At 40.6% G+C, this 13,559-nt stretch overlaps 1 protein-coding gene across 2 annotated transcripts in view; it reads left to right on the top strand.

The window, feature by feature from the left end:
* B3GALT1 (beta-1,3-galactosyltransferase 1) overlaps window positions 1-12,570 on the top strand; it is a 46,031-nt gene extending 33,461 nt beyond the window's left edge. Inside the window, exons 1-2 of one of the 2 annotated variants that reach the window (XM_037044548.1) lie at window positions 6,446-6,507; window positions 8,852-12,570. In XM_037044548.1, the coding sequence (XP_036900443.1) occupies window positions 9,081-10,061 (981 nt within the window). In that variant the 5' untranslated portion in view covers window positions 6,446-6,507; window positions 8,852-9,080 and the 3' untranslated portion in view covers window positions 10,062-12,570. Of the gene's footprint in view, window positions 1-6,445; window positions 6,508-8,851 lie in introns of those variants that run through there. The other variant, XM_037044547.1, reaches the window with a different exon arrangement.
* Window positions 12,571-13,559: the final 989 nt, after the last annotated feature.

The raw sequence follows: 13,559 nt of genomic DNA, 5'->3' as shown, positions 1-13,559 counted from the left end.
GCCTAACAAAACTGTCATTGTCACCCAGGATTTCCTTTGGGTGCATTTCCAGAACAGATTATAAAGCCTATTCTAATGGTAAACATTGATAAGTTCCTTTGTTCAGTGGTGGAATGATTATAAACTTTGTCATGTTCTCTTTTGGATAGGTTTATTACAATTCTTACAAGCCTATGAGGAAACAAATGATGAATCTTGTATTGGCTTTGACTTACACATCTATAAAATAATCATGGCTTAGCCATTTCAGGCTATTTTAGTGTACACAGAATGTTGATTATCGCTATGTAAATGCTACTCAGTGTTATTTAAATCTTATGGGGTTTGATATTCTAAAGTTATATTTGGAAAAATTTTAATTCTACATCCTATTAGTTAGGGCTAATTATAATAGTCATAATGACATTTCCTCTCACTGTGTGTCCCACTTTTTAAACTGAAGTGCAAGACTTTTTTGTATAGGCATTAGAAAATGAAATTGAAACTTCTTGTGAAAACAGTCAACTGGAAATGCCATTTTTTGGAGCAATAGCCAAGTTGAAAAACCTGCTTTCAGACTAAATAATCAGGATGCATTGACTCATCTCCAGATGCTCATCTCCGGCTTTGTCTTTGTTCCTCATGATCATGCTTCTCATTTAGGTAGCAGTTTTTTCATGTACAGTTTCTCATTTGTGTTTTCATGTACATTCATTTCATGTACAGTTTCTCATTTGACCCTTACAATGACCCTGCAGAGTGTGGTCAAATGTGATTCTCTCTTCATAGAGGAGGAAACACGGCAGGGAGATGCCCTTCGTTCAAAGCCAATGACTGAAAATCTGGAAGTTGAATCCTTGTCTCCCAGTGCCATACGATTGACTACCTACAGAATAGTTTTCATTGATGGCCCCTACACACAATTATTTTTAACTATTATGGATTTCAATAAATTGATATGTATAAGGGAGCATTCAAGTTAAAAAAAAGAAAAGAAAAATTGTAAATTCTCCTCCATATGTTGTCAGTCGCTGCATGGTACTCTCATCGTTTTTTCAAATGTGATCTAAAGTAAACACTGCCTTTCTTTGACGAGCTGCCTAAGAAATATCACCTTAGACTTTGAAAATTTTAGATAGCAAATACACTAACATCTTTCTGGTTCCTAAAAATATCTATCCGTATCAACCCCCTCCCCCAAATAATGAGCCAAATGAATGCTCTCTGTGGCATTACATAGCTTATCATTTTTTAATTCTCCCAGCTGCTGATTGTGTTAGTAGAAGGTCCTCCTTGTCATCCTCTTCCACTGCTGTAGAAAAAAATCCTGGCATTTCCTTACCCAGGGGGAAGGCCTACCCAGCCACACTGCCAGGCTCCCAGACTCCTGTGATTAAGTAAGTGATTGCTCTGTGCATCTTTAAAAATATGTCCCATCTAAGGCAGTCAAGATACGGTATCCATCACTGCAAAAGGAGCCAAGCATTTATTTAAGATAATACGATATCCTCATTTTCATGTTTCCCTGAGAGGGTGGTTGTGAGGTCTGAAAGTTCTCTGGGCCCTGTCTAGAACTAGGGCAACACATGGATTTGAAGAAAGCTGTAATCATCCCTTCTGATTCGAAGCGCACTTTCTCTGCGGTGAATCGGAATAGCAAGAGCCATCCTCGTCCCAAGCCCTCCTCTGTCAAGCTGGCCCCAATTCTTCCGAATGCAGGGATTTATAGAGACCTTTTCAACAAACTTCAAGGCACATTGAACTAAAAGGAGAAAGGTTCAAATAGTTGCTTCCAGATTTGGGAGAGAAATGACTTCAACTGCCAAGTCTTGATGAATACCACCTTTTGCTTTCCGCCAGCTCCTCTACGTAGCAAATGTGTTGGGCAAGTTCAATTATGGGGTCTCTTTGAAAGGATTCATAATTAAAATTTTAAAAGGAACAAATTAGCTCTTTGTCTTTCTGAGGCAGAGGAGTCAGAACACCTCTACGAGCACTCAGGGATTTTGACTTCTAGGGAGACGATGCCTTCCACAGTGAAGGAGTCGTACTTCAAAGAAAGGCTGGCAGACAAAGCCGGCCCTCTTGTGATTTGGGGAGATAATAATTTAGCAAGCTGTATAACATAATGGTTTATGAAATTCTTCCTTCAAGGACCATTATCTAGAGCTAATGGTGCTTTATTTCTTCCTTTCTTGTGCTTATTTAGAGCATAATTACAAGAGCAAGAGGAAGGGAGGGAGTTGGGCATCAAGATAATCATTCGCCAAATTAATGCAGCCAACTAGAATTTCTGGCCTCTGAGGCTCCTCTATCAATTAGCTCCATTGCTGTCTCAGTTCCTGTATTTCCCCATAGAATGAAGTTGGGGTATTTTTTTCACGCATACACCAGCTCTGAGGAAAAATCATTTGAGATCAAAAGATTTTTTTCAGAAAAAATCTCTTTTACCCTGCTTGATATCATGATGTACTGCTATACAGACAGCTTCTCACCCATTTCATAAGGACTAATAATTAGCTCTTCTTTCTCTCTCTCTCTCCTCTCTCTCTTCTCTAAGGTTCCATTTTCCTTTCTTTTGTCTTTTTTAACTGGTTAAAATTGTCTTTTCCCAACTGTCTCATCTTTCTGCACCATGTTTTTAAAGTTACTAGGTGGATTTTAATGCTAAAACCACCTCTGTAATGTCATGCAGTCTCTGAACATTCAAGATTGGCTCTGAATAATGGAAGTGCTGGCAGTGTTTTCCACCTGTGCAGGTGACAGGAACATCGTTTGTGTCCCCAGACACTGGTTGGTATCTCAAGGACCATTGGACCCATCCTTTTGGAAAACATGCCACTCCCTGGCTTATCTTTTTAAACTAATTAGTGTTTTCAAGATGAAAGGGAAAGTAACAGGGGCACAGGATGGCTTAAAATTATGCCGTCGTCTTCACGTGGTCTTACAAATATAATCTAAATTAGCATTCTACAAATCTAACAAATCAAAATTGGTGTCCCTTTTCACACTCATGTTTCATTCTTCTTTGAATGCCAATTGCAAACTTTTCACCCTTTAAAAGTTGGTTTACCAAAACCCAAGAATTTACCTGCTCAAGCCAAAGAAATAAAATGTGAAATCCTTTAGAGTGAAATATTTCATTTTATTCTACCCAAAAAAGTAGATGTTGGGGTGGAATTGTGTCCTTCAAAAACATATATTGAAATCCAAATGGGCAGCAATACAGAATGTGACCTTCCTTGGAAACAGGGTCCTTATAGAGATAATCAAGCTAAAATGAGGTCCTTAGGATAGGCCCTAATTGAATGGGACTAGTGCCCTTATTAAATGGGGAAATGTGGAGACACACACACACAGTGAGGATGACGCCAAGTAAAGATGAAGCCAGAGATCTGGGTGATGCATCTCAAAGCCAGAAGTGCCAAAGATTACCTGAAAACCACCAGATGCCAGGGGAGACACATGAACCAGGTCCAGCCTCCCAGCCCTCGGAAGAAACCAACCTTGCCAATGTCACCTTTGACTTCCAGCCTCCAGAAATGTTGCACAGCACATCTGTGGTGTTCAGGCTACCCAGTCCGTGGCGCTTTGTTACGGCAGTCCTAGACAACTAGCACAGTGGGTAACTTCTGTCTCTTGAAGCTGAGGGCATTTGCAGGAGTGGGTGGAATGGCCACAGCTGGAAAACAGGAAGCCAAAAAGATTCGGAAGGCCAGGGAGGTTCAGCGTTCAAAACCAAAAAGATGTTCCTAATAAAGTATTAATTCCAGCCCTGGCTAGTGTGGTTCAGTGAGTTGGGCATCAGCCTGCAAACCAGAAAGTTGCCAATTATTCTCAGTCAAGGCACATGCCTGGATGGCCAGCCAGGTCCCCAGTAGGGGGCGTGCAAGAGGCAACCACATCAATGTTTCTCTCCCTCTCTCCTTCCCTTCCCCTCTCTCTAAAAATAAATAAAATAAGTTAATAATAAAAGTCTTTAAAAAATTAATTCCAAAGAACCAACTAAAGAAACAAAACTTTAGTTAAAGACAAAGACAGAACCAGAGTCTGCAAGGCATCCTCAGAGAATGACCTGTTTTTATAAATTAGCCCCCCTCTCCCCTCCCAGTTCTATTCAGTCTCTATCCCATTTCTTCCACGTTTTTTGAACCTCAGCACTTACTGCTATCTGAAGTTATTATTTTTTATTTATTTACCACGTGTTTTATTTTCTGCCTCCCTCTCCTAGAAAGTAAGCTCCCCATCTGCCTTACCACTAGTAAGTAGAACAGTGCCTGGCATCTAACAGGTGTTTGGTACATCTTTGATGAACAGATGAAATAGACTTGAAAATCCAAGAAAAATCTGAACCTGGAGATACTGTTTTTTGAGGCACCAGAGAGTACAAGTGGGCCGTTTGCTAGGGCCCTGTAGCCTAGCCCACAAAATGTAGGGAACATTTGCCAAGGCAACTAAATCATAACTGAGGCATAGAAAACCAGTGTTGATTTATGCCTAACTGAACCCTAATGGGGAAAGGCAAGAACTTGGCACCCCAAACTAAGCACAGGCCACCCAAGAGACAGACACTGCCCACCTGATTAGAGGAGTTACCTCTGGCCATAGAACAGAACTTTAGCAAATTTAGGGACTCTTTAAAAAAATAAATTACTCAGAATAACAGACTATCCACTATGCATTTTCTAGGAGGAACATGTGCTTCTTAAATTGAAAATTCTGCCCCATTAACTTCCTGAAAGCTGCAGGTGGACAGTTACTGGAGAGTTCTTCGAATGTAGCAATCCCCAATACAGTAAGGCCCCTGAGGGAAAAATCTTTTAAGTGTTCTAGCAAATGTTTCTGTGTAGAGGGATTTGTATTTAATGGATGACGAGTTAATGTGTCATCAGTGTCTGTGGTTGTGGAAGGGCTGCAGAAGGAATGACAAACATATGTGCAACTTACTGTTTTGCTGATACATTCACATGTCACTTAAACAATACTTTAAATCTTGTAAAACTGAGAGACTCTCCAGAGGATTGTGCTTTGTGACCCTCTGCTCCTTCCCCAGAACTTATTCAGTTTACTTTTGCTTTGCAGTGGACCTTTGGCTTTTAGTTTTCCAGAAAGAAAATAGAATTCTCTTGCAGGAAAATCTATATAGTGTAGTCAAACTAACCTTAGGCAAACAAACCAAAAAATGGACACCAACCCTATGTATTTAGATGAATCGATTGATATCTGTGCTCTGGATCCCAAACCATGACCTGAGAGCTGACGTAATCCCCTTTCCCCCGTCAGATCCCACTCTTTGCCCCAGAAATGCAAACGATGGGCAATGGTCATCAATACCTATGTGTTTGGAGACTGAGCAGGTGCCCTTTTTGCCCTTACCTAATACCTAAGGCTACTGAGGCACAGAAAACCAAGTTAGGATTACTCAAGGAGTAAAACGCAGACATCTGGCCCATTACCAACTACTTCATCCGGCATATGTTGAAGTTACTCTTTAGAGTTAAATGCACCATGCTATTCTCTTGTTTTTGTATTTATATTACTAGTTCTGGTCAAGAGGCTTATATTTGTATTTGTTTGGTCACCTGAAAATGTTTTGTTGCAAGCAGAAGGAACATTTTTAGCATCCTGTTATCCCTATCACTGACTGCTCATCAGCTTTTAGGCTGGTTCCTTGTCCCATCTCAAACCTTCTGTTTGTATAGGTGATTTACTTGCATTTACTAGTGACTGAGATAGTCTGTGCCTACTTTTGTGCTCGTGTTTGAAGAAAATTGTCAATAGAAAGAGTGATTTATTTGGCATGTACGTGTTTCAGGACCTCAGAGACAGGGGGCTGCAGGGTGTTTCTGAACCTCTTCTGCGGTTGCAGCTCTCTCCACCTGCAGCATCTTTCAGCTTGAAAGTGTTCTTTGCCGATCATTATTTTTTTCATGATTAAGAATCCCCACAGAATTGCTGTAGTGTGGTATGTGGCAAACCAGAATGAACTAGAAAAAATCCAAGCAGTGAACACACATCTAAGAAAATGAACCTATGGATCCCTGGAAGACTAGCAGCCCAGATGCTCCCTGCCACCCTGGGCATTCCCATCCAAGATTTCGCCTATCGTCCTTACAGGCCTTGGGAAGCTTGAAAGGACCACAATCCACTCACTCGCTAACTGTGTGAGCTTGAGCAAGCTACTTTATCATGTTCCTGAGTCTCAATCCCATCATCTGAAAAATGGAGAAACCTCTCGTAACACTGTAGGGAACGAAGCTCTATAAAACACATGACACACAACATACAGTACAGCACAGTAACTGGTGCACTTCCACATTTACAGTGAGGCCGACAGTCACAATGGTGTGACGTGTGTTAGCTGTCTAGGGGGAAATGCTTATTCTTCGATAGAAAGTCTTTGTAAGTACCTGAACTTATTCATGATCTCACCTATTTCTCTTCTATTTCTCCTTCCTTTAGCTCTTTCTAAATCTCCTGGTACCTGTGTTTATGGAGTCCCTCCCCCCAGAAAAATCACATGTAAAGGTATGGGATGAAACAAACTGTCGCTTACCCTTCTGAGCATAGAACTATGGGAGAAAGAAATCCTTAATATGGAAGAATCAATTGCTATGGAAATCAGTGGATAGGATTTGGGGAAGGTAAAACCCTCTCTTCCCCCCTTTAGATTGCAAAGATGGGTAACCAGCTACTCAGCTCAGGGTAGTTTCTGAGAGCCACTTACCCTCTGACCCCTGCTTATCTTGGTAGCCCTAAACCCCCATTCCCAGCCTGCGCCACATCACCTGTCCTTCCTTCACTCCACTGCTGGCAGTTCTGGCACACGCCTGCTCTCTCATTTTATGCCTTTGAATATTCTGCTCTGTTTAGCTAGAATGCCCAATGGTCATCCAGACAACTTCTAGTTGTCTGTAAAGATTCAAGTCAGACAACTTTTCTGACTTCTCCATGGCATCTCCCCCCGATCCCAGGGCTAACGCATCCTTTGACTCAGGGCAGGGTGGAGGAGGGGATTCCCACTGCAGCCCATGGGAATGGTGGCCTCTGGAGTTGTGCTCTGCGCATCTGCAGGACTGCACCTGGTTCTCTCGCATCCTGCCCACCAGCCCACCTCTCCTGTGGACTCCGACATCCTTGTGATGGAAATTTTTGTCCCATATTTTAAACCATTTGTTTGAAGTCTCTCCTCGAGACTATGACAAGGAGCATAGGTTCTATTTCTGTTATTCCAAAACTTGTCACACACCATTCGTTTTCCATTAATAGCCTGGTTACTGGTTCCAGTAGCAAATTTGACAAGAGTCTCTTCCACATGAGACAGGCTCTTTGGGTCCATGAACAGCTTAGTGATAGGTGGCTGACAATTTAATAGGAGAGTAGGAAAGGCAACGCAGGCTATCTGATGATAAAAGGTGGGCCAATTGGAACAGCTAAGTAGAATAATTATAGAGAGAGTTTTCTTGCTAGTATCCTCTAGAGACTCAGTCACATCCCTTTAGAATTCAAATGGAGATGATATCTGTAAACCCCAAGGTGAGAAGCCTGGAGTCCTGCTGCTCAAAGCCGTTCTAGTATTCATTTAGTCAGAATTGTAGCCCCACTGAGTTACCGCTGGCCTCACACGGACCATCTATTCACAGTCAGCTCTTGGCTTAGGCAAGAGGATGTGTATTATCTCTGCCTTTGTCCATAGTGTCTTTTCATTTCATTATGACTGTTGTGCTTGGAAGCATGATTTTCAGCCTGTAATCCCAGTTACATTTCTTCAACGCAGTCTGTACATTTAAGTGCACAGTTTTCTCTGAAGCAGACTCTGTTGAAGTCGATATTCTTTATCTGCTATCTCTGTCTTCCAGGACCACCCATTTTGCTCTAGCTTGGAAGGAAGGGACAGTTTTTTACGTGAATGGACTTTGTAACTTGGCATATTTTTTTTAGCTGGTGTGATAACATCTAAATTTCTAGAAATAATTTGAGTCCCAAAGGACAGCTTTTTTATTCAAACATCAGTTAAAGTGCTGTGTCACAACTTCATTGAATTTGTGGCCCCCAAGTTCAGGTGTCTCTCTCACCTATTCCTGATGTGTTTACAGCAGTGTAACTAAGGAAAAAGAATTTAACAGGGTCAGTATAATGCCATCAAAGAAACACAAGGGTGAATTGTTGAAGACTGCAAAAAGTGGTATGGTTTAGACCAACTCCAAATGAATGCTGCTAGCTGTCCGAAAAGACGCTTGTGTGATCATTTTCTGCTTGAGGAGTAAAGGTATTCTCCGTGTGATGCCTCAGAGAGCCAAAATAAAGCAAAAGCGAGGAAGAGTTGGGAATTCCATCTAAGTCTGAACCAAAGGAGACAATTTTAGCAGAGATTTTCCAATGGTGATCAACACATTTTCAGATACAGGGCAAGAGAAAGCAAAGAGATGTTGAGAACTGACTGCTTCATCGGAGTCAAATAAACAAAAACTCAGAGTTGGAAAAATGGAAGAGAGACATGAGGCCATGTGTGAGCCTTCCCTGCCTGAAAGAAGGTGTTAGAAAGTGTTAGAAGTGCCAGAAAGTGTTTAACCACAAACATGGCCTCTTGTGAATAGCATGAAACTAGTTTTAGTTACTGATGTTCAGTTGACTTCATATTCAGCTAGAGCTTATAATCTATGTACTTGTTATGGGTACAATTACCCATAGATCTGCCCTATCTAGGGAAGAAGAGGGAGGATGGTTGTGCCAGGAAGTTTTCAGTACTGATAGAAATGAATAATTTTGTTTATTTTCATCATCATGGGCAATTCATATACCCTTATTATGCTTATTTGGGAAAATGAATGACTGGGTAAATCTGAACAACTTTACTTTATTGATTTTGCAGAGTTAAGAGGAAGATCTATGAGGCATGGGACCTTCCCTCAGATGTGGAAGAGAGTAGACTGGATGCAGAGATACCAGACTGCCTCTGAGACCCATGGACAATCCCACACTCACACGTCTCTGTCGAACGTTAAGATTAACTAGTAATATGTTACCTTTGCAAGATGAAAAGAAACTAATACCAAGAAGGCGTGTTCTTCAGTGTTTGGAATAGACGCGCTCTCGAGACCATGGCTTCAAAAGTCTCCTGTTTATACGTTTTGACAGTTGTGTGCTGGGCCAGCGCTCTCTGGTACTTGAGTGTAACTCGTCCTACTTCTTCCTACACTGGCTCCAAGCCGTTCAGCCACCTGACAGCTGCCAGGAAGAACTTCACATTTGGCAACATAAGAACTCGACCCATAAACCCACATTCTTTTGAATTTCTTATAAATGAGCCCAACAAATGTGATAAAAACATTCCTTTCCTTGTTATTCTCATCAGCACCACCCACAAAGAATTCGATGCCCGCCAGGCAATCCGAGAGACGTGGGGGGATGAGAACAACTTTAAAGGGATCAAGATAGCCACTCTGTTCCTCCTGGGCAAGAACGCTGATCCAGTTCTGAATCAGATGGTGGAGCAAGAGAGCCAAATCTTCCACGACATTATCGTGGAGGACTTCATTGACTCTTACCATAATCTCACCCTCAAAACGTTAATGGGCATGAGATGGGTGGCCACGTTTTGTTCAAAAGCCAAGTATGTCATGAAAACAGACAGTGACATTTTTGTAAACATGGACAACCTTATTTATAAATTGCTAAAACCCTCAACCAAGCCAAGAAGACGGTATTTTACTGGCTACGTCATCAACGGAGGGCCAATCCGGGATGTCCGCAGTAAGTGGTATATGCCCAGGGATTTGTACCCTGACAGTAACTACCCACCATTCTGTTCGGGGACCGGCTATATCTTCTCAGCCGATGTAGCAGAACTTATTTACAAGACCTCACTCCACACGAGGCTGCTTCACCTCGAGGATGTCTATGTGGGACTGTGTCTCCGAAAGCTGGGCATACATCCTTTTCAGAACAGTGGCTTCAATCACTGGAAAATGGCCTATAGTTTGTGTAGGTACCGCCGAGTTATCACTGTGCATCAGATCTCTCCAGAAGAAATGCACAGAATCTGGAATGACATGTCGAGCAAGAAACATCTCAGATGTTAGGATTTTTACCAATGTAAATACATTTCTTTTTTTAAGAAATGGGGCTTAAGGTGTTGGTATTTTACAAGTGTCACCAGAAGTGAACTGGTAAAGGGGTTTTGTACAAAGGTTTTTCTTCCCGATCCTATTTCCTTTCTTGGATTATCAATTTACAAATGTCAGGCTCTGATCATAAAAACAATGTGTAAATTAGAAGCACCAGATTTTATTCTCAGGTCCTAAGGCCTTGCATTTATCTCAAAAAGCAACTTTCTAACAACTGCTTGGACTTACATACTCTGCATCTGAGATAAAAATCTGGTTCTGGGAAATGAAGCTCACAGTAATGTCTTCATAGCATCTCTGCAGAAGTTAACAAAGTTCCTTTTCAAAAACAATTCAGAAATAATGCACAGTCAGGAAGACACACTGGATGTGAGTATTAGTATCAGTGTGCTATTATGTGAATTTTTACACATATTCCCACACAGCATGCACAGTACTGGTGGTTCCAACAAGAAGTGAACTTAGTACTGGCAGGTCGGCTGCAGTTAAATAAATGGAAATTTAACTTGAGAATCAAATACTTTGTATGTTTGGGAGAAAATCTGCTTGCTCATTCAACAAACATTATCTGGTGCCTCCAAGTAGACTTTGCTGTCAGGAAGTTTTCAGTACTGAAATGTAATATTACCTGCTACCCTCCACACCATGTCGCTAAGTGCGTATTAAAGTTTCTGTCTCAGGCAGGCACATGTATAGAACTAAGTTGGTGGGAGGCCAGAAGAACAATAAATCAGCTAATATAAATTTAAATATGCATAATAATTAATATAAGCTTAGCAATACTGTAAGATGTCCCCTCCCACACATTTGCAAAGTGTGTACGAAAATCTTTTAACAGAGGCCAATGTTATCGAATGACTTATCCCTACAGTTGATCGATGTAATGCTCTCTAATATCCAAACATCCAAGTACCTCTAGCAGCCATGCTGGTAGGAGGCGTTCCAAGGCTCCAGAATTGAGGTTCATGGGAAAGAAGGGGGAAGCTTGGCTTCAGGTTCTACTGATGCCATTACACTTGTTGGGTCATGTGAGCAGGCATCTTGACCTTACTGTGCTTCAAACGTGCTCATTTACAAAATGGTGGGAAAAACACCTACCTCACAGGTGCTGTGAGAGCAAATCACATTTGCTAAGTATTTTGAGATCCTTGGTTTAAAAGGTGCTACGTAATGCAATGTATCATGCATTGTGCTAAATGCTAAAATAGTTGTATAATTATAATGATGGTCAGAAGTAGTAGTGACATCATTTGAGTATAAAATCTGCCAAAATAAAGATCAAATATGAACTATTAGTGAACCTGATTCTTCTAAGACTTTCCCTTGGAAGTGTTAGGGGTTTGAGGACGCTTCAATTTCTTTGTCATTTCTTCTGGTTTTGGTGAATAAGTTATTATTTCTGTGCATTGCCTTGGAATCCTAGGGTACTGAAAGTGGAGGCAGCTGGCTTTCTTTGAGGAGGAGCCTCTGGCCAGGGGTGTATTAGCGCAATTGAAGCACCTGCTTTGCAAAAGGTACCACTTCAACTTGGACCTTAGGAAACACTTGATCTGAATTCTCAGTCAGAACTTTGAGGATGGGTTGGCTAGTCCACTTCTGTCAGAAGAATAGACTCTCAGCGCACCCACACATTCCATATCTTCTACCATTCATTATAAAACTGTTTTCATTCAGGAAAAAAAAAAGGCCCACAACTGAAAGAGTATACCTTTTGTTTTAATCTAACCCTGGGAACCCCCTGTAGGAGTTGATAGCAAAGGAGTGGAAAAAAGTGAATAAATGGAAGTTATGGCCTATTTCCTGAAAACACTAGATCTCTTATCACCAGTGCAAAAAAGCCCAGTGTCAGGCAGGCCTCTCAGTCCTTTAGTACAGCTTCATCTTACAGTCAGCAGCACTGCTGAGTTTGATTAGAGACAGCATTGGGTAGCCTGGGGAGAGATGGATTAACACAGGTGAGCCGCCCTCCAGCCCCACCTTTGACAGCTGCGAGTTCTGATCACTGCGGGAGTCTCTCATGACTTTGTACTTGGTTTGCCTTTCAGTCGTGTGGCTGAGTTAAGCCTCTGTCTCATACTGCCGTCTTGCATTGACCTTATGCTCAACATTGGTGTCAAGGAATTATGTATTATAAACATCACACATGTACATCTGTGAATTTTGAGGTGTGTGTATGTGTGTACATTATGAATAGAGAGCCCTACTCTTTAAAAGGAGCTTAAATCAGAGAATCATGTCTTAAAGAAGTATTTCCTAACTTTTTTATGCTAGGTAGTGCCCATGTGACAAACATGTAAATATTCACCCAAGACCATATGTATATATTTTAAAGGCATTTTTTCTTCTCCCCAACTTTATGTATAGCTAGACTGTGCTTGCTGGGTACATGTTCTTCTGCATGGGGCTTGGGGGAGCAAGGCCATTTGCCCAGTTCCAATAGCCTAAAGCATGTTTGCCCTTTGTTTTTTGGATGTTCAAAAAAAATGTTTAAGTCAAGTGATCAGAAAAAGCTCTAATTTTCTACTATTGTTAGTTTTATGACACTGGCCAAATTATGCTTTTGATTATTTGTGATGATATTTTTTAGAAGTTACTATTCCTCTGACATAAAATAGTATTTCAGACAGTATTGTACTAGGAGCCATTCAGGCAGTTTTTACAAAAACCTTCCAACTACCCGTACATGTTTTGTTCATTTTGCATTGGAAAACAAAAGGTAGAAATAATTAGTGTCTGTATATTTTCTTTCTTAAATTTATTTTGGAAAAAACTGGTTAATCTTTTTTGGCTAGTTTCTGTGGCTTTGTGTCTTTTATATTGGCTCAAATGTCAGTTTCAATATATAATATTGTATTTTTAAATAATGGGAATCACACTGAAGATCATTTTTAATTTGAATTAAATTCAGAAGAACAAAACCCCTTTGTGCGATATGACATGGTGAAAACAAACTCTTTGCAGAGAAGCTAAGGAAGGAGTTTTTCAATCAAATCTCTTCTATCAAAAGACAGTGGAATATTTACATAAATTATCTGGGATTCATTTTCTACCTTTCCTAATATGTGGGTTTAGTGGAGCAATTGATGACGTCATTTCTTCTGAAAAGGTGAAGATAGTTTTTATAAGCAACAAAAGTAACTTGTGAATGAAGGAAGTAATTTACTAGAAATATTTGTTGATGATCATTGATGTTTAGGTATATTGTTGTATATGAATGATTGTATTTATGTATTTATTTGTCAAAACTGTACATACTATTTCGCCAAATGTAATTGTCTGTAAAAGTGCACTCTCCAGGTTCGTAGTGCTGTTTAGGATTACATGGGTTGCCAATCAAGCTGCTAATCAGAATACTATTTTTTGTATCAATGTTATAAAACTGAAAATGACAAATAGATGCTGAAGATGTCTTTACATTCAGTTTCTTCACCTTCCTCTTGAAATGTAAACTGT

The sequence above is a fragment of the Sturnira hondurensis genome, unplaced genomic scaffold, assembly GCF_014824575.4.
Source record: "Sturnira hondurensis isolate 20B ecotype Veracruz unplaced genomic scaffold, ASM1482457v3 Scaffold0004136, whole genome shotgun sequence".
Lineage (NCBI taxonomy): Eukaryota > Metazoa > Chordata > Mammalia > Chiroptera > Phyllostomidae > Sturnira > Sturnira hondurensis.
The sequence above is the reverse complement of the archived record's forward strand: the minus strand, read 5'-3'. Positions and strand labels throughout refer to the sequence as shown.